Consider the following 19,088-nt stretch of genomic DNA (forward strand, 5'->3'; position numbering starts at 1 on the left):
GCTACTGACACTCGTCCTCCTAAGCTCCACCCCTGGGGGCCATCTTCAGATTTTACTGCACGTTTCTCGTACCCACCACGCAATAAAATACAAATCGTACACACAGCAAAGGAAAAATAGTATGCAGGGTGGCACAAATGACTAGGCACTGAGACAGAAAAAGCAATCAATGATTTTTATGCCTGCGTTGCAACCTCTCAATTAAGCCTACAAGAAAATGAATATCACTATTTCAAAAATTCCCAATTCAAGCTGATAACTTTAAAATTGCTATGGTTACATTTGTATTATAAAAGTCCTGTAATTCTCAGAAACTCTAGTCCAGTGTGAGCATAGATGACTAAAGCAGTAGTATATTTCTCTGTTATAGCTACAAATGACGTACACCGATTATAGCACAGCTAATCGGAAACCCTATAAAAAATGAAAAACTTACTGTAGCAGCTTTCACAGGCCCGTCCAACCACCGGGATTTGTCCTTGTACTGCAGTTCCATTGACAACAGCCGGCTTCACATTATTTACAGTGATTTGGTTGGGATTTGGTTTGTTACTTAAGAAAAAAAGGAACGCCAATAATTCACCAAAATTAAATCATGTTTTTCATTTTAAGACTTGAATTTCAAACATAACCAAAAACATCTATTTCAATTGCACATTCACTTCAGTTGTGCTGGGTGAACCGACAACTAAATCCACACAGCAACTTCAAATTTGCAACTGTGATAATTGGATCTGCACCCTTAACCTTCCCACTCCCCAAAATGCAGTCCATTTTTTATTCAAAAACACGTATTCTCAATTAACTGAGAGCACTTCTCCAGACTGATAGGTAGTGTGCTAACCCTATTCAATTTCCCCGTTTCACGTAGTTTGTCAGTACATTTAGCCAATGACTCCAGGTTTGGGTCGTACACTGAAGTTGAATAAAAACTCAATCCGTGTATGGTTCCATTAATCCTGTACAGAGCTAGTAACACAAGAGGTTTTGACCCGATTTCCTGGAATGAATTTTACTCGCCGATTGCATCCGAAACCTACGTATGCAGATGATATTCTAGAAAAAAAATACTTTCTGGTGCACTACAGCCATTATGTACAGTTCTTAATACACCTCTACATCAGAGAATTTTGCCAACATGTCTGAAAACTTTTTTTTAAATTAATTTTTCCAGGAACATACAAAACTAATACATTGCCTAATAATTAAAGCATTTACCAATAAAATAAGTCATCTCACATTAACATATAACCTCAATTAAAAAGAGAAAGTTAAACAATGCATACTGTCACAGGTTGCCGTAACTCACTGTTAATGTGAGAACAAGTAGTTTGTTAAATGTAATGATAGGCAGATTGTTCAATGTAGAGTACCGGGGTGGGAGGGAAGGGGGGTGAAATTACACTAATTCGCATCCCTCCCTTGTCTGCCTTAGGATTCCGTCCCTAGCCCCAGTGTCCCTAAATGCCAGGTTTCCCCCCTAGTGATCGATAGCACCTAGTATTTAAGGCTAGCTTAGATGAGGGCCTAAAGGCAAATGCCTTTTCTGCTCATCTCCCACTGTGGTTCTTTTAAGTGCACCTATCCCAAGTGTATTTAAAAAAAGGTGAATGGCTTATTTGGGCCAATTGCAGACAGCCTGGTCTTTTATCACACTCACCCTCTGTGTACTCTCTGTCTGTCTCTCGCTTGCTTTCTCTCCTTTCTTTTCTTTGATCTTACTACACCTCCTTCAGCCTCCTGTACTATGCCAAACTCCCTTCTCCTCCCACTCTCGCTTTCCCCCTCTCCTTTCCATCCCTGATGTTCTACACGCTCTCTCCCATTTCTCCTTAACAACACCCATCTTCTCTCGTCTCACTACACCTCTCCTCCATTCTCACTAGACCCCCCTTCTCAACTCTCACTAGACCCCTCTCAGGGATGTGGTGCCCTTCTCACTCTTCAAATGCACTCACTCGCACTATTCTCACACCCCATCGCATGTCTTTACTCTACCCTTCTCGTTGCAGCACACCCCCTCTCTCTCAACACCCTTCTCCAATTACCCTCACTCCACAACTCATTCTCCCACTCTTCTCTCACTACTACCCTCACCTTCACAAACACACATTCAAAACTACACTCTCAAAAACTGGTACCCCGCTCCTTCACAAAGGACCCAAATATAAACAAAAAGGAAAAGAAAACACATCTGATCTGAGACAGAAAAGAAACACCTGCAAACAACCGAACCGTGAGGTATACTACCCCTGGTTCAACAAACAACCAAAAGGACCACAAGATGAACACCAAAAACCAAACCGGAAACACAAAAGAAATATCAATTAGCTGTCATGATGCCTACCCCCAGGCATCCGGAACAAGTCCATCAGCCCCGGGAGCAGGCATCTAGACATTTAGTAAAACCTCAGCAGCCCCGGCTAGGGGCTATCTGGGTTCAGTTCTGGCGCCTTAGGCACCAGGCTCATAGTAGGAATCAGTCCTGGAGCCAGACTCATAGTCATTACTTACCTCAGGCAGACCATGCTGCAAATGACTCCAATCCAACATGAAGCCTGAAAGGGACTATTTTTCTACAGGGACTATTTTTTACTCGGGTGTGGTTCTAGGGACTTCTTACCTGGGACTACTTTTGAGGCTATTTAAACCAAACCCAACCAGCAACACACGCTTCGCGTTATTCTGCATCCAGCAGCGTAACACTCACCGTGCCTGCAGCCTGCATCCAGTCTTCTGCCACGCCCCCCTCGAATCCGGAGCTCCTAAAACAAAGAGGAAAGAAAGGGACAAGGTTAGAAAACGAACTTATTTCTATTCCACACCCGATTCCTGATCCATCTCGTCTCCGGACCTGTAAAGAACATAATTTCTGCACGCGCCGCACCTCCAGCTGCAACGCCGCGCCATACTCACCAGTCTTCACAGCATCCTTCGGGTCGGCGCTGCCTCCATCATTTCTTCACCGAACTTCGGCACCTAGGAGACAAAAGAAAACCACAAGGTGAGCCGAGGGAACCAACAAATATAATTCTTCCCATCATAGACTTACCTGATTTACCACTGGAGGCATCCTTTTGTGACTCTCCATATTTTCACGTGCCGCATCTGTAAAGAGACAAAACAACACGTTTTCCTCGTGCAACATTTACCGGACAGCGCCGGGTAATACAGACTCTTACCTGAGCGCCACCAGCTGCCACAAGAGCATCTTTTCACGAGACAGCTGCAAGACAAGAAAGGAAGTGGGGAACAATAGTGAACATCGGACATATTGAACTCTATGAACTTAATACTTACTGGTCCTCACCAGGAACCTCAGAGTTAATACTCTCCGGAACTCTCCTGAGCCTTCAAACCAGTGAATTAACTGGAATCGACGCGCCCCTGCAAATCCACGCATGATGGAGAGCTCATCTTTCAGAAATATAAGGTGAGGGCATTTCGGAGGTGATTAGTTGGGCAGGACTGTGGGGGTGCCATCACTTGAATCCACAAGTGGCTAAATCCATCTCTCCACTTGCAGGAGAATATTTCTACGGGTTAAGCAGACAAGATTAGGAGGGCAGATCCAGTCAGTCATCGCTGCACTACGCATCACGTGGGTGGAGACCGCAGCTGTCCGGGTCTGACCGACGCCCCTGTGGGAGCCAGGTGAGCGTAACAGAACGCGAAGCCTATCTACAAATCCCCACCCGGGCGTTATGGAAACCTCAGAAACCGACCAACTAGCCCTATTGTTAGGGGAACTTAGGACAGAAGTGCACTCCGCGCCACCAAGAGACTAATGCCCTCAGGAGAGAACTGATTGTGTCAAAGAAGCGCACTGATGATCTTGCTAGACAATTACTGCAAAACCAAGCTGGGCAAACACCATTACCTGGACTCGCGGGGAATCCAACTCCTGCTTCATCGAGCAATCCTGTGCAAGTGGTTCTACCAGGGAGCATTCCTTTAGCTCCACCTGAACGTTTTGCTGGGGACCCAAAAAAGTTTGCCGTGTTTATGAACCAATGCCGCTTGCACTTTTTATGCAGACCTGGAGCTTTTCCGAACGACCAAACCAAAGTAGCCTTTGTACTATCATATCTTTTTTTTTTTTAAAAATCAATTTTTATTAGGTTTCGTACATGTATTACGACATTACATAGCATGTGTAAGCATGGATTAACAAAAAACCTATCGTAACACCCCACCTCCCCCTCCCCCCCGTCCCTCCCCCATCCCCCTACAGTTCAAGTTCTCATTAGTGGCTTGTTTGACGGGCTTTTCGAAAACAGAAGTGTCGTTACACAGTGCACTTGGTGCGCCAAAGTCATGGGTCCAACTGGGAGAAGTTCACGATCAGGTCGGTGGGCAATGGTCCAGTGCCCCTGGGGGAAGGCCCCCGGCCCAGGCACAAAGCATTAAACTGATCGGCCATATTTGTCAAGCCCTAGTCAACACCTCGTAGGAGATCCTATGCTTTTTACCCGACCAGAGGAAGTTGAGAAGGACTCGCTTCGTTTCCGTAAAGGTGGTCTTAGGGATCAGCACCGGGAGCATTTGGAAGAGAAATAAAAACTTTGGGAGGAGAACCATTTTTATGAGGTTGAGGCGTGCCATCCAGGAGAGACCCGATCCCCGCCCACCTCTCTACATCTCTTCTGATTGCGGACCAGAGGGGGGGGGGTTAGTTGGCCATGTACAGCTCCTCAAGGTCACGCGTGATCTTTACTCCCAAATACCGGAATCCCTCTTCACTCCGTCTAAAGGGGAGCCCTTTCACAAAGGCTATCTCCGGATCCGACAGATTCCCACCTATAAACGCCACTGATTTATCCAGGTTGACTTTATACCCCGATATCTCTCCATAGCGCGAGAAGCCCTGTAGTAACCGGGGGACTGTTTGGGACGGTCTGGTGACAGAGTAGCGCGTCATCCGCGAAGAGGCAGATTTTGCATTGCATGTCTCCCATCTGTACTCCCCTAATGGCCACATCATTGCGGACCGAGATTGCCGATGGTTCCATTACTAATGCATAAATTAGCGGGGACAGGGAGCATCCCTGCCTTGTGCCACGTTCGAGGGGGAACTCTCTCGATTCTGTCCCGTTTGCCACCACTCTAGCCGAGGGGGAAGAGTAAAGCACGGCCATCCACCCCAGCCACCTTGGGCCCATCCCCAGAGATGTGAAAACCTCCCCCATAAAAGCCCAGCTGACCCTGTCGAAGGCTTTCTCCGCATCGAGAGCCAATAGGAGTGCGCCTTCGTCTCGGACCCCCACTGTGGCAAGTATATGGAGTGTCTTCCGTAAGTTGTCAGAGCCCTGCCTGTTGAGGACGAATCCCGCTTGGTCAGGGTGTATCCTGAGTGGAAGGCAGTTCTCGAGTCTGGAGGCCAAGATTCTGGTAAAAATCTTGGCATCTAAGTTAAGGAGCGAGATGGGTCTATAGGACCCACATTCTGTCTGGTCTTTACCAGGCTTGGGTATGACGGTGATGAGGGCTTGCAGAAACGTCGGTGGAATTGAGTCTCGGCTCCTAATCTGATTGAACAATTTGGCCAAGGGTTTCAACAGGATCGATTGGGTCTGTTTATAGAAATCAGCCGTGTAGCCGTCCCCGCCAGGTGCCTTTCCTGCCTTCAGTCTCTTAATGGCGCCCTCCACCTCCTCCTCTGAAATCTCCCCATCGAGGGCCCCTAGATCCTCGTCAGATAGCTTGGGGAGGGGATGTTCCGCCAGGTAGGAGGAGATATCTTCCAATGATTCGCCCGCTTGCCCGGAATAAAGTTTGCTGTAATAGTCAGCAAAGCATTCCGCTATTTTCTCCCAGCCCCCGTGAATCCTAGCTTCCCCATCGCTAAGCTGGGCAACCCCCCTTTCCACCCTACAACCCCGGGACCTTTGTGCCAAAAGAGTCCCCACCCTTTCTCCCCGTTCATAGTATCTTTGCTTGGTGTACCGCATTTTCTTAATAACCTTATGAGAACCGTGTGGAGCTCTTGTCTTTTTCCCTACATCTCCTCCAGGAGTGCATTTCGGTCTACCCCATGAACGCCCAGTCTGGCTCGCAGGACCCCCAACTCCGCACGGAGCTTGCCCTCAATCAGGCCCCTTTCCCGTTTATGTCTCGAGCCCTCTGCTATGAGGAGACCCCGAAAAGTGGCTTTTCCGGTTTCCCATACCATGGACATGTCGGTCTCACCATTGCCGTTCGTCTCAAAATAAGCCAACATTTCTTGCTTCATAAAATCCCGAAATACGGGGTCCCTAAGAAGCGTGTCGTTGCACCGCCAACGGGAAGATCTTGGGGCGACGGGCAGTGACCAGTTAGCTACGAGTAATTCATGGTCCGACCACGTTATGGCCTCCAGCTTCGGCTGTTGAACCACCCCGTTACCCTCTTCGGAAATTAGCAGGAGGTCAATTCTAGTGTAGGTACAGTATGGGGGAGAGAAGACGGTGTAACCGCCCTGGCCCGGATATGCTTTGCGCCAGACGTCCACCCAATAATGGTCCCTCAAGAGGGTCTGCAGGGCCAGATTATCCTTGGAAATCCCCTTGGGCACTCCTCCCTTGGCAGACCACCAGTCCAGACGGGGGTCAGCTACGAGGTTGAAGTCCCCGCCAAGTATCATGGCCCCTTCTGCCCATTCGTCCATGACATTAAAGATCCGAGTGAGGAACTGCACTTGACCTGAATTGGGTGCGTATATGGTGGAATAGAATCGACCCCCAAAACCTCTCTTGGTTTCTACCCCAGTGAGATGGAGCGCCCTCCCCAGGAGAATACCCACCCCCTCCTTCTTGGAGCTCGCATGTGAGGCCCAGTAGTTGCAACCAATATCCTGCCCCTTAATTCTGGATTCTCTTCCCAGTTTGTAATGCGTTTCTTGTAGGAAGAGGACTGTTAGATGTTGTTTGCGGAACATATTGCTCGTAAATGGACCTCTTATTTTGGGAGTTAAGGCCCTTGACGTTCAGCGTGCCTATCCTCCCCTCAAATTTATCGTCTTTTAGGTTGTGCACCTTGAACCCCTCATAACATCTGCATTTCAGAGCCCGCTGCCAAGCAAGTTTCTGTGATTTGAACTGGTTTTCCCCCCCTTCCTCCCTGTCTCTCTCGCTGGTCAGTCCACCCCCACCCCCCAGGCCCTAGCCTCCCCCCTGACCCCTCCCCCTTTCCCTTGCAATGTAAGGCGTTCGTCCATGCCCCCCCCCCCCCAACAAGTGTCGGGGTTGGTCAACGAACCACCAAGGACTCTAACCCCAGCCCCGGGATTTTCTTGTGTTAGGGAATCCCAATTCTTAAAGTCAATATAAGTTGACCCCACCAAATCCTCAGTGCAAATGTCTGAGATGGAATTCTGGAACTGTGAGCCCCCGCTTCAGCCTGTAAACTTCGAACTCAGACTTCGTGCGTGGGTCAACACAACAAAATAGTTAACATTTAACAAACTTCCGCCCGCCCTTCAACCCGGCGGGCCACTTGCCGTGCCAACGTGGCACCCAGCCGTGGCACCTCCGGGCCCCAGGTCCCCTTACTGCCAGAGCCTGGAATTGATGATCATCGTAGGATTTCCTCAACCTCCGGAAGGGCGATGCTGTTATGGCTTTGGATGGTCCTCGGAGGTCGTTGATGGGTGTCTTGTTTTTTTTTAAACTTCCGGGCCCCCTTGACCTTAGATTTGCCGTTGAGCTTTCCCGATCTGTTGGGGCCCGTCGGGGGGGTCCCGGGCTCTTCATCTTGGCCACCCGAGTAGCCCGCCTGGTCACCAACATGGTCGTCCGTGGCCCTTTGAATGTCTTCCTCAGACCAAGTGGTGTTTCTCCCCCAGCCATTCAAATTCCAGATGGAAGGGGTGGCCCCAGCGGTATCTGACCCCTTTTCCCTGAAGCCATCTTGTGAGGTTCCCACACTTCCTTCTCATTGACAGGGTGAGGGCTGATAGGTCCTGAAAGATGGACATCCTGGAGTCGCCGTATTGAATATTGCAAAGGTTCCTCGCTTTCTCCAAAATTTGAGCTTTGTCCTTGTAATAGTGTAGCCGGGCCAGGACCGAACGCGGGCCTCTACCCCCTCCGCCTGCCCGATGGACCCTGTCAAACTTGATCGCACCTTCGGCATCCACCCCCAAGACAATCCTTACAATGTCATGTACTTTGCCCTCGAGGCCTTGTGTGGTTTCACCCTCGGCCTCCACTAAACCAAAAATATGCAGGTTATTCCTTCTCTCCCTGTTTTCCATATCTTCCACCTTGAGCCAGAGTTGTTCTTCGCGTCTTTCCATGTCTTGGAATCTGATTTCCATTTGGGTCTCAAGGAGAGTTGTGGAGAGCTGATTGTTTTCGACTCCCTCCATTCGGTCTTCCAGGGTGGTGACTTTAGTCGTGAGGTCAGCCAATTTGGCACCCATGTCAGTCCTTATCCCGCGGATCTCCTCCAGAATCATCTGGATATTGTTCTGGATGGCACCCAAGTCTGGGGGTAGGGTGGAGGGGCCCCCGGTCGCCATGACGCCCTCGCTGGCCACAAATTGGTATTTCGACAGGTTTTCTTTCCAGCTCATGGGAGGTTTGTTTTGGTCACCTGTTGTTGGCGGTCACCGCTTGGTCATCGGCCGTGTCTGGGTCTGTTAGGGCACGGGGTGGAGGGGGAGCGCGTTTTCCATGGTCGTCGGTGACTCAGTACGTGCCAGACTTATCTGGATCTGTTAGTTCCCCCTGTGGTGGTGGTCTCCGGGTTTCTCGGCTAGGGGGCTCTGGAATTGCAGTGGTTGGGGCTATCTGAAGGCCAAGCGTGGATAGTGTCCCCTCTGGTGCCCCATTCAATCAAAGTACCCTTCAAGTGGGCCTCCCTTAAGGGGTCTAGTCCCCCGAGGAGGATATGGGGGCGCTGGGCGGGGGTCCTCACCCTCAGCGTGTGGCTTCCTGTGATCCCCAGGCCTCGCTGTAGTGGGGGTGGGGTCCACTCAAAGAAGTCACAAGTGCCCCTGGATGCCCTCCTCCAGTGACAGCGGAGGAGGGGTGTGTATTAGGGGGGCGCGCTCCCGCGTCGGCCGCCCAGCTCCCGGACCCCACCGGTCGAGGGGGACTCGCTGTGTGGCGATGGCCTCCTGGTGGCCTGCAGGTCTGTTCAATGTGGGGACGGGGCGGGCACCCAATTTCCAGGGCCCCGTCACTGCTCTTTTCAAGCGGCTCCGAGGTGTCCGCGTCCGGGGTCCTGGGATCTCTCCAGGTTGCTGCCTACTGCGATCAGGGGAGGGGGGGTTAGGGGGGTGTGCTCCCGCATCGGCCCCTCGGCGATGTTGCTGCCCTGTGGGCAGGTGGCCCTCTCTGTCTCAGGCCTCGGCGGCTCTGCCACCGGAGTCCCGGGATGGCCGGAGGGGTCGGACCCTCCCCTGCGCCAGGCCGCGTCGGCAGCGCCCCGCCAGACCCACACCAAGTATCGAGGGCCGGGGCGGAAAGCCCCGACACACTGCGGGTGCACAGCCTCGGGTTCTCCCCCATACGGCGCCGCCTCCTCCTCGCCCGCGGCTTTCTCACTCCGACAGTGGCCGCGTGTGCGCGGCTGCTGCGGCCTCCCTCAGTGTGTCGTGCCGGGCAGTGGGGGAGGGGACACAGGAACTTTCCAATCTGTAGAACTCGGCTCGGGGGTGTCTGATCCGCACCGGAGTTGGGTGTAACGGGGAGCCACAAGTTCCCACAGCGTATGGTGGGGGTCGCGTAGCTCGTGGGACCCTCGTTCCGTGCTAAAGCCATTGTTCACCCGGGGCTGGGTACAGAGCTCGAAGCTCAGGCGACCATCCTGCCTGCGCCCCCTGGTTGCCTACTATCATATCTTAGTGGCAGCGCAGCGGATTGGTCAATTCCATTAGTTAACCAGGATGACCCTCTTCTTCGGGATTTTCAAGGTTTTCAATTGAGCATGGAAAGACAATTTGCCAGACATTCACAGGGACAGGCCCTGGATAACAAACTTTTATCATTACGACAAGGTAACCAGGATCTACTAACCTATATCGCCACTTTCAATAGGTTAGTGGTGGAAACCGGATGGCCAGAGGTAAAACGAATTACATTATTTCATCGTGGACTTCGGGGTGAACTCAGACGTTTTGGCTCAAGTTGTGAACCCACCTCAGGATTGTGCAGAATATATAGACTTAGTGGCCCAGTTAGACCACCAACTTCAGAATAGAAAGGCTGATCGAGCCAAGTTCGAGAATAGGGTACTGGTTAAACCCAATGTTACCCTCAAAGGAACAGATGTATCAGAACCGATGCAGATCGGGGGGGGGGTCAAGGGACCCTTAACTCAAAAGGAAAGAGAAAGAAGACGGCAGATGCAATTGTGTCTGTACTGTGGGGCCTCAGGACATTTTCTACGGGATTGCCCTATAAAAACATCTAAAAAAGTAGTCGGAGTTGCTGATAAAAATCAAACAGAGCCTGATTCGGGAAACGACCATGCCCGACAAGCATAGAGGTCCGCTTGCCGAGCTTGAAGGAGGATACTCAGACCTCGTACTTCATCATACCAATGGTCCTTATAGATCCAAGGCAGCCATCACGTATGCACGCAGTGAGGGCGTACATTGATAGCGGGGCCATAGGAAACTATGCGGACCACGTGTTGGCTTCTAGGATAAATCTATCTCTCTGCAAAAAGACCACTTCGGATGTCATCACCACAGTTGATGGAACTGAAATTGCCTCTGGGCCTGTAACTCATTCCACCGCAGAGATGACACTATTGGGTCAGGATGGGCATCGAGAGACTATTGTGTTTGATTTAATCAAAGCCCCGCAGTTCCAAATAATACTGGGGATACCTTGGTTGGAAACACATAATCCTTGTATTGATTGGCGAGAGAAGAGAATAACCTTCCCGGATTGTGCACATACTTCTTACCCAAAAAAAACCTTGAACCAAGGCCTGGCCACAGTCGCTACTCCAGTCGTGCAGTTACCTCAGGAATATCAAGAATTCCAGGATGTTTTCCAAAAGGAACAAGCAAACACCCTACCGCCTCACAGATCATACGATTGTCAAATCGATCTCATACCCGGTGCACAACCTCCATGTAGAAGGATCTACGCCCTTACGGACCCCGAAAACCTTCACCTATGACAATACTTGGGCCAATACCTTGCTAATGTCTTCATTCGTCCATCCAAGTCCCCTGCATCTTCAGCTTTGTTCTTCTTGCCTAAAAAGGAAGGTGACCTCAGAACGTGCATAGACTACCGCGCATTAAATCAGATCACGGTTAAGAACCAATACCCATTGCCTCTGATCCCCGAATTACTAGACCAAGTAAAGGACGCTTGCATCTACACTAAATTAGATCTCCGAGGGGCATATCATCTGGTACGTGTAAAGAAAGGCGACAAATGGAAGACTGCTTTTCGCAGTAAGTACGGGTTATTCGAATACCAGGTGATGCCCTTCGGGTTGTGCAATGCACCAGCAGCCTTCCAGTATTTTATGAACGATGTCCTTCGTGAACTCATTGACGTCTGTGTTGTTCTATACATAGACGATATTCTAGTGTACTCCTCTTCAGAATCAGACCATGTGAAGGGAATAGTTTCTTACCTGTAACTCCATTTCTCCAGCATTGGTATCTTTCATGGATTCACATGCTTAGAATATTCCCCGTCGTCAGACTGGGACCCCTCGGTACACATATATAGCCTTTTCCAATAGGAAAACTTCCGACACTTTTGTGTCCTATCTACGTCCTTTTAGGACCCGCCTACGCATGCTCCGTCGGCCGTCCCAGTATAAGAGGCCCGCCCCCGCGGCTCCCCTTCAGATTTCGGCCCCTCCAAAGTAGGAAGGGTTAGACTTATCAATCAAATACATTACATTCCGGGGAGGTTGGCGGGCGCATGTGAATCCATGAAAGATGCCAATGCTGGAGAAATGGAGTTACAGGTAAAAAAAGCATTGGATCTTTCATGGATTCACATGCTTAGAATAGATTGTATAGCAGTAACACTTGCGACGGCGGTGAGAATGTAATGTAATATACCCTCACCATACTACACAATGCATATGTACAGTAGGAATAAGTTAACTCATATAACCTTACCCACATACAATATACTGTCATTAAAAGGTAGACAACAGATTCTCCACAGCGTGGAGCCTACCTTACTGAAACAGATGGCGCAGGACAGCTCTTCCCATCTGCACCTCGTCCGCATGCTGCCTGGCAAGGCAGTAGTGGCGGGTAAACGTGTGGGGCACTGACCATGCCGCAGCTTGGCATATGTCCGTCAACGGAATTCCTGCCCATAAAGCTGTTGAGGAGGACATTGATCTTGTAGAATGGGCTCTAGGATGTCCCTGCAGTGGCCTTCCGGCCTTAGAGTGACAAAACGCAATCGTCGATGAGACCCATCGAGCCAATCCTTGTTTAGAGATTGCTTTTCCTCTCGTCGATGGACCATATGCGACGAACAGTTGTCGAGTAGACCTGAGTTCCTGTGTACGATGTAGGTAAAATTTCAGAGCCCTCTTAACGTCCAGGGTATGAAGAGCTTTTTCTGCTGCCGATGATGGTGTGGCGAAGAAAGTAGGGAGAACAATGGACGAGTGTTTGTGATACACTGTCGGAACTTTTGGGACGAACATAGGATTAGTTGCCAGGACTACTTTGTCCTTAAAGAATCTTAGGTATGGCGGGTCTACGACCAGCGCTTGCAGTTCCGAGATTCTTCTAGCTGATGTGATAGCAATCAAGAATGCCAACTTCCACAAAATGAATTTTATGTCGGACGTGGCCATAGGCTCAAAAGGCGGTTTCATTAAGCCTGCCAACACTGTGTTGAGACTCCAAGTCGGGGGGAAATGTTTTTCCGGAGGAAAAGCTCGAAATAAACCTCTCATGAAGTGTTTTACAAGTCTGTCACTAAATACAGGAGATGACTGCCTCTTCCTTGTGAACCTCGAGATGGCCGCCAGGTTTACCTTTATCGATGTGAAGGATAATCCCCTCTCCGCCAAGAGGAGCTGGTAAGGTAGAACTTGTTCCGGCGTCACCAACAATGGTTGTAGGCCCTGTTGTCCTCTACACCATTCACAGAACCTTCGCCACTTATAGGAGTAGGTTTTGTTTGTAGAAGGGGCTCTAGCCGCCTGCAGAATTTTTTGACAATCCTCCGAAACGTCTAAAGCAGCGAACTCCGAAAAGTCAGGAGCCAGGCTGTAAGGTTGAGACTGTCCGGGTCGTGATGCCACACCGTGCCTTTGTCCCGGGATAGTAGGTTCGGGACTTTCAGAAACGCTATGGGATGTTCCAGCGACAGGTGAAGCAGGTCGGAGAACCACGGTTGCCTTGGCCAGTATGGTGTCACTAGAATTACCCGGCAATTGTATCTGCGTATCCACTGCATTGTCCTCCGTATGAGGGGGAACGGGGAAAAGCATAGAGGAACATGTCCGTCCATGGGAAGGAGAATGCCTTCCCCATGGAACCCTCTTGAGGCCATCTGCTTGCGAATTGCTCGTATTTCTTGTTGTCTTTGGTCGCGAAGGCGTCCAGAGGGGGGTGACCCCATTTCTCGAACACTTTCAACAGGTGAACTGTGTCCATTTCCCACTCGTGCATCTGGGCCATGCTTCTGCTGAGGGAGTCTGCTTGGGAGTTCCTCACTCCTGGGAGCTGATGAGCCACGATGGAAATTTCGTGCTTTAATGCCCAATGCCATGTTTTCTGGGCTTCTATGGAAAGAGTTCTTGATCGCGTCCCTCCTTGTTTCCTCAGATAAAACATGGCCGTTGTATTGTCGGTCAGTATTCGTACTCGCGAACCCTTGATGTGTGGTAGGAATGCCTTCAGGGCCCATCGTACTGCTCTGAGCTCTAACACGTTTATGTGTAGGAGTGACTCCGTTGGAGACCATCGACCTTGCGTTTGGAGAGCACCCATGTGAGCTCCCCATCCGGTTAGGGACGCATCCGTGACTATGGTTCGCTGAAACTCCGGCTCCTGTAGGGGTACACCGTTGTTCAGATTGTGGAAACTCTGCCACCACTGAAGGGTCCGAAGCAGCTTGTCGTTGTCGATGGTTATCTTGTCTGACAACGATCCTTGAGACTGCGTCCATCGGTCCGCGAGGAATTCCTGGACTAGCCTCATGAATAGGCGACAGTTTTCCACCAGATGGATGCAGGATGCCATGGCCCCTAGGACCGAAACATATTTTCTCACTGAGATCTTGGTGTTTCGCCGTAGTCGGCACGCTTGTTGATTGAGTCTTGAGGTTCTGTCGAGAGAAGGTTTCACTAGCCCTAACTGGGTCTCGAACTGTGCCCCCGGGAATACCCGTGTTCTCGCTGGCCGCAGAGAGGATTTTTCAAAGTTTATGGCGAATCCCAGCTGTTGTAGAAGCTGCATGGTGGCTTGTAAACTTGTGTTGGTCGACGCTGGGGAGGATCCCCTTACCAGTCAGTCGTCGAGGTATGGGTATACATGGTGGCCTTGCTTCCTTAGCCAGGCCGCTACTGGAGCCAGGCATTTCGTGAACGTTCTGGGGGAGGTCTTGAGCCCAAAAGGAAGAACCGTGAATTGGTAGTGAGTCCGCCCTATTACAAATCTTAGGAATTTCCTGTGTTTCCGACACATTGGAATATGGAAATACGCGTCCTGTAAATCCAGGGATGCTAGAAAATCCCCCTCTTGAACGGCGCAGATCACTTCCTGCAGAGTGAGCATCTTGAATTTTAGGCTCTTTAAAGACTTGTTGAGATCGCATAAGTCTAAAATGGGACGCCATTTGCCGTTCGGCTTTTTTACGAGATATCTTGAGTAGACTCCTTGACCTCTCTGTGATGTAGGAACTAATTCTATCACGCCCTTTGCTAACATGAGTGTTACCTCTTGTTGCAGTATCTTCAGATGGGAATCAGCGGTGAACACAGGTGGAATTTGCGGAGGGCTGTGTTTGAATTGCAGAGAGTGTCCGTTTCTTATAGTATCCAGCACCCATTAATCCGTCGTTACTCGTTCCCATTCGTCGACATATGCTGAAACTCTTCCCCCCAGAACGGTGTGTTGTATGTCACTGCTGATCTTTATTTTGCTTGTCTCTCGACGACGACGGATATGATGGTCTTTTCCTGGAAGACTGGAAGTTCCGGCGACGGTTTGCCGTTTGGGAGGCTAGTCTGTATCCCTGGGAGGGGTAAGCCCATCTGCCAAAGGATCTGTCTCCAGACGCAGAGAATCTTGAATTACCTGAATCCCCTCTAAAGGGACGAAAGAAAAGACTTGTAGCTTCTGCCACTCTGGAGGGCACCCAATGAACGTGCCGTGTCCGAGTCCTCTTTCATTCCCTTTAGGGTTTTGTCCACCTTCTCACCGAAAAGAAGGTCTCTCTCAAAGGGCATATCTAAAACTTTGTATTGTACTTCTGGCCTGAAGTAGGTACACTTTAGCCATGACTGTCGATGTAATACGACCCCATTATTGACTTGCTTGAGGCCTGACTCAGCGAGGTCCACCGTGATGTTTATTGTGTGATTTGAGGCTTCCTCACCTTCTCGGACAAGTAACATCGCTGCCTTCCTATGTTCTTCCGGAAGATGATCAAGCAACGGAGCTAGCCTGTGCCACATCTCCCTATCGTATCTGGCAACAATTGCCAGAGAGTTTGCGGCCTTTACTGTGGTCGCTCCCACGGATAGCACTTTTTTGCCAAAGGCATCTTGGCGTCTCGCTTCGTTTTCAGGCGGAGTCGTGCACTTGTGCTGGGCCTTCGCCTTCCTCGCCGCTGCCGCCGACACCACCGAGTCTGGCGTTGGTTGGGAGGATAAACACTTGGGGGTAGACTCTGGAGCCTTAAACTTTTTTTCCAGGCGTCCTTTCACTGCCGGCTCTGAGAACGGATGACGCATTGTCTGCAACCCCTCCTTCCACACATGGTCTAGTATTGGTATCGAGAACACAGACCTTCTTCTCTTACCCATGTGGTCGAACAAAAAACAGTCCTTTTTCTGTTCTTCCTGGGACAAACCAAATTCTTTCTATGCCTTTTGCATCATAGAATGGAATGACGCAATGTCATCCGGAGGGGACGGGTGAGCTGGGCTTCTAGGGGTTTCCAACTCTACATCTGACTCCCAGGTTGGATCCCTGGAAAGGGATGATGAGATATCCGACATGGCTCCCCTGTCAGACTCCGAGTCTGGCAGCTCACCTTCCTCTTGTGCCAGTGCTGAGATTGGCGTGCGTAGGTGCGTCGGCTGACGGGACGGGCCCGGCTCGTCGACGGGTGACTGTGGCAGGTTTGCCTGAGGTAGTCTCTGGTCCAACGACTGAAGCGTGGACAGAATTTCCAACGACAAAACAGATTGAGGATTGAGAAGAGGGGCAGATACCGGTATAACGGATCCCCTCGACGACGACTTGTCAGCCACTCGTAGCCCTAGGTCTGCTGGGCCAGCTATTCTCTCGTTCTCGTCCTCCGAGGACAGCAACACAGCCTGTTCTTGTAGTAAAGTATCCGGAGGGATCGGATCAAAAACTTCAGGCCTCCAGGCCTCCTGTAGGACCCCCATCGACGAGGACATCGTCGACGCCGTCGGTGGGACGGTGGATGCCACCTGCGTAAGTGGCAGGGTGGAGGCCGATGACTGGACCGCCGTCGACGACGGTGACTTAGCAGGTGGTTTTGGCGGTCCCGCCTTTTCCACACTTTGCTTGCTTTTACTCGACTCTCGACTCGTGGTCGATCTATGATGATCGCCCGAGGAGGATTTCCTTTCCTTTTCATGCTTTTTTGATGAAGATGATTTCTTTGACGAGGAGTCTCTAGTTGAGTGACTTCCAGACGACGCTTTTTCCGTCGGTCGAGATTTCTTCGCCGGTGGTTCCGACGAGGTAGCGCGGCGTGATGTTTTCGCCAATTGTGTGGAGCCTACCTCCGAAGGGGGGTATGCCCCCGCTCCATCATTCAGCCATGCCACCAGTCGTCGACTCCGGTCTTTGAGGGTTTTTTGAGAAAACCCTTTGCATATGTCGCAGTTATCCGCCGAATGATGAGGGTGGAGGCAATATATACAATCCATATGTCCGTCCCCCTCGTAAACTTTTTTCAAGCCGCACGTCGCGCATGGACGGAATAGCGCCTTTCCTGACACGGAGGACATTTTCCTTACTCAAAAATAATGCAACCTTGTACAAAATAGTAAGACAACACGAGGAGATCCCACTACTTTGGTTGAAATCTGTAGGGGAGCCGCGGGGGCGGGCATCTTATACTGGGACGGCCTACGGAGCATGCGTAGGCGGGTCCTAAAAGGACGTAGATAGGACACAAAAGTGTCGGAAGTTTTCCTATTGGAAAAGGCTATATATGTGTACCGAGGGGTCCCAGTCTGACGACGGGGAATATTCTAAGCATGTGAATCCATGAAAGATCCAATGCTGAAGAAGCACGTTCGTGCAGTCCTTGAGAAACTACGCCAGCACAAGTTATATGCAAAATTGGAAAAATGTGTTTTTCATGCTACGGAAGTTGAATTCCTTGGATTTATCCTGACTCCAAAAGGAGTCCAAATGGACTCTCGAAAGGTGGACGCAATCCTCAAGTGGCCATCACCCAGTTCACTTAAAGGTGTACAAAGCATGCTCGGATTTGCTAATTTCTACCGCAGATTCATTCCGGATTTCTCACATGTTGTACACCCTATCACAGCACTTTTGCGAAAAAACAAACGCTTCTTGTGGACCGAAGAAGCTGAAAAGGCCTTCCAAGAGCTGAAAGCGAAATTCACGTTTGCACCTGTCTTAAAGCATCCACGCCCCGAACTTCCATACATAGTTGAAACTGATGCATCTAGTTTAGCCATGGGAGCTGTCATGTCCCAGAAGGATCCTGAAACCAGTCAACTTCACCCAGTAGCATTTTGGTCCAGAAAGTTCTCGGCACCCGAGTTAAACTATGCGGTTACCGATAAAGAATTATTAGCCATCAAATCCACCTTCAAGGCTTGGCGGCATTATCTTCTCGGTGCCAGGCATACCATTACGGTAATCACCGAACACCGGAACTTGCAGTATTTAAAAACAGCCAAGGCCCAATTGTCGCGTCAACTTCGATGGGCATTGTTCTTTTCCGAGTTCGGTTTCGTGATCACTTATCGACCAGGTTGTAAAAATGGCAAGGCAGATGCCTTATCCCGAATAGAGATGGGAGAAGCATATGCGAACCCGGAACCGGTGCCTATAATTTCAGAACAACGAATTTGTGGCATAACCACTCTACAGACACTAGAGGATATTCAAGTAAAGATCCAACAACTCTTCGATCCAACAGCTCTGCTGGACTGGGTGAAGAAAGGCCCGGACTACTCAGTCATCAATGACCTACTTTATTATCAAGGGCGACTATTTCTACCACACAAGGAACTACAAGAACTAGTCATCTCCAATTATCATGACACCCTGGTATCGCAAAAACGGAAGCTAAAATTAAGAGACAATTCTGGTGGCCCACCTGGCGAAAAGACCTAAAGTCATTTGTAATGTCTTGTGGCATTTGCGCCCAAAACAAAAGTCAGAAGAAAAAACCAGCTGGCCTCTTACAACCTTTGGATATTCCACCTACACCATGGCACACCTTATTGTTAGACTTTATTACAGATCTAACTCCATGTAATGGATTTAACACCATTCTAGTTATTGTGGATCTTTTTTCCAAGATGGCCCACTTTATTCCTCTAAAGGGATTACCTTCTGCTTCAATTCTGGCCAAGGAGTTCCTCGAAAACATTGTTCGAATACACAGATTTCCTTCCGTATTGGTCTCTGACCAAGGTAGTTAATTCATTTCACATTTTTGGAAGAAATGTTGTCAACTGGCTGTAATCCGCCGTCACGGCCATAGCCGTAATTGGCGGTTGTTTCTGCGTTGGAACTGGAGACACAGAGGTAAGATGTTTTAGTCCTTTCTCTGTGTTCCCAGTTACGTAACGCAGCGCCGCTAGAAGTATTTAATCTCCCCGCCTCCTGATAGACGCTGCGTTGCAACGCGCTTTGGACACTTCCTGTTTCCGGTTTCCTCGCTCCGATCCTCTGCTGTCCACCT

The 19,088-nt window shown here is 49.9% G+C and overlaps 1 protein-coding gene across 3 annotated transcripts in view; it reads right to left on the minus strand.

Moving 5' to 3' along the window:
• The window catches only part of MTA1 (metastasis associated 1), a 1,118,686-nt gene that overhangs the window by 520,928 nt on the left and 578,670 nt on the right, over positions 1-19,088 (minus strand). For all 3 annotated transcript variants that reach the window (XM_069638739.1, XM_069638738.1, XM_069638741.1), the window contains one exon: positions 437-552. In XM_069638739.1, the coding sequence (XP_069494840.1) occupies positions 437-552 (116 nt within the window). The remainder of the gene's footprint in view (positions 1-436; positions 553-19,088) is intronic.

This window comes from Ambystoma mexicanum, chromosome 14, assembly GCF_040938575.1.
Source record: "Ambystoma mexicanum isolate Mex_15411 chromosome 14, UKY_AmexF1_1, whole genome shotgun sequence".
In the NCBI taxonomy this organism is placed as follows: Eukaryota; Metazoa; Chordata; class Amphibia; order Caudata; family Ambystomatidae; genus Ambystoma; species Ambystoma mexicanum.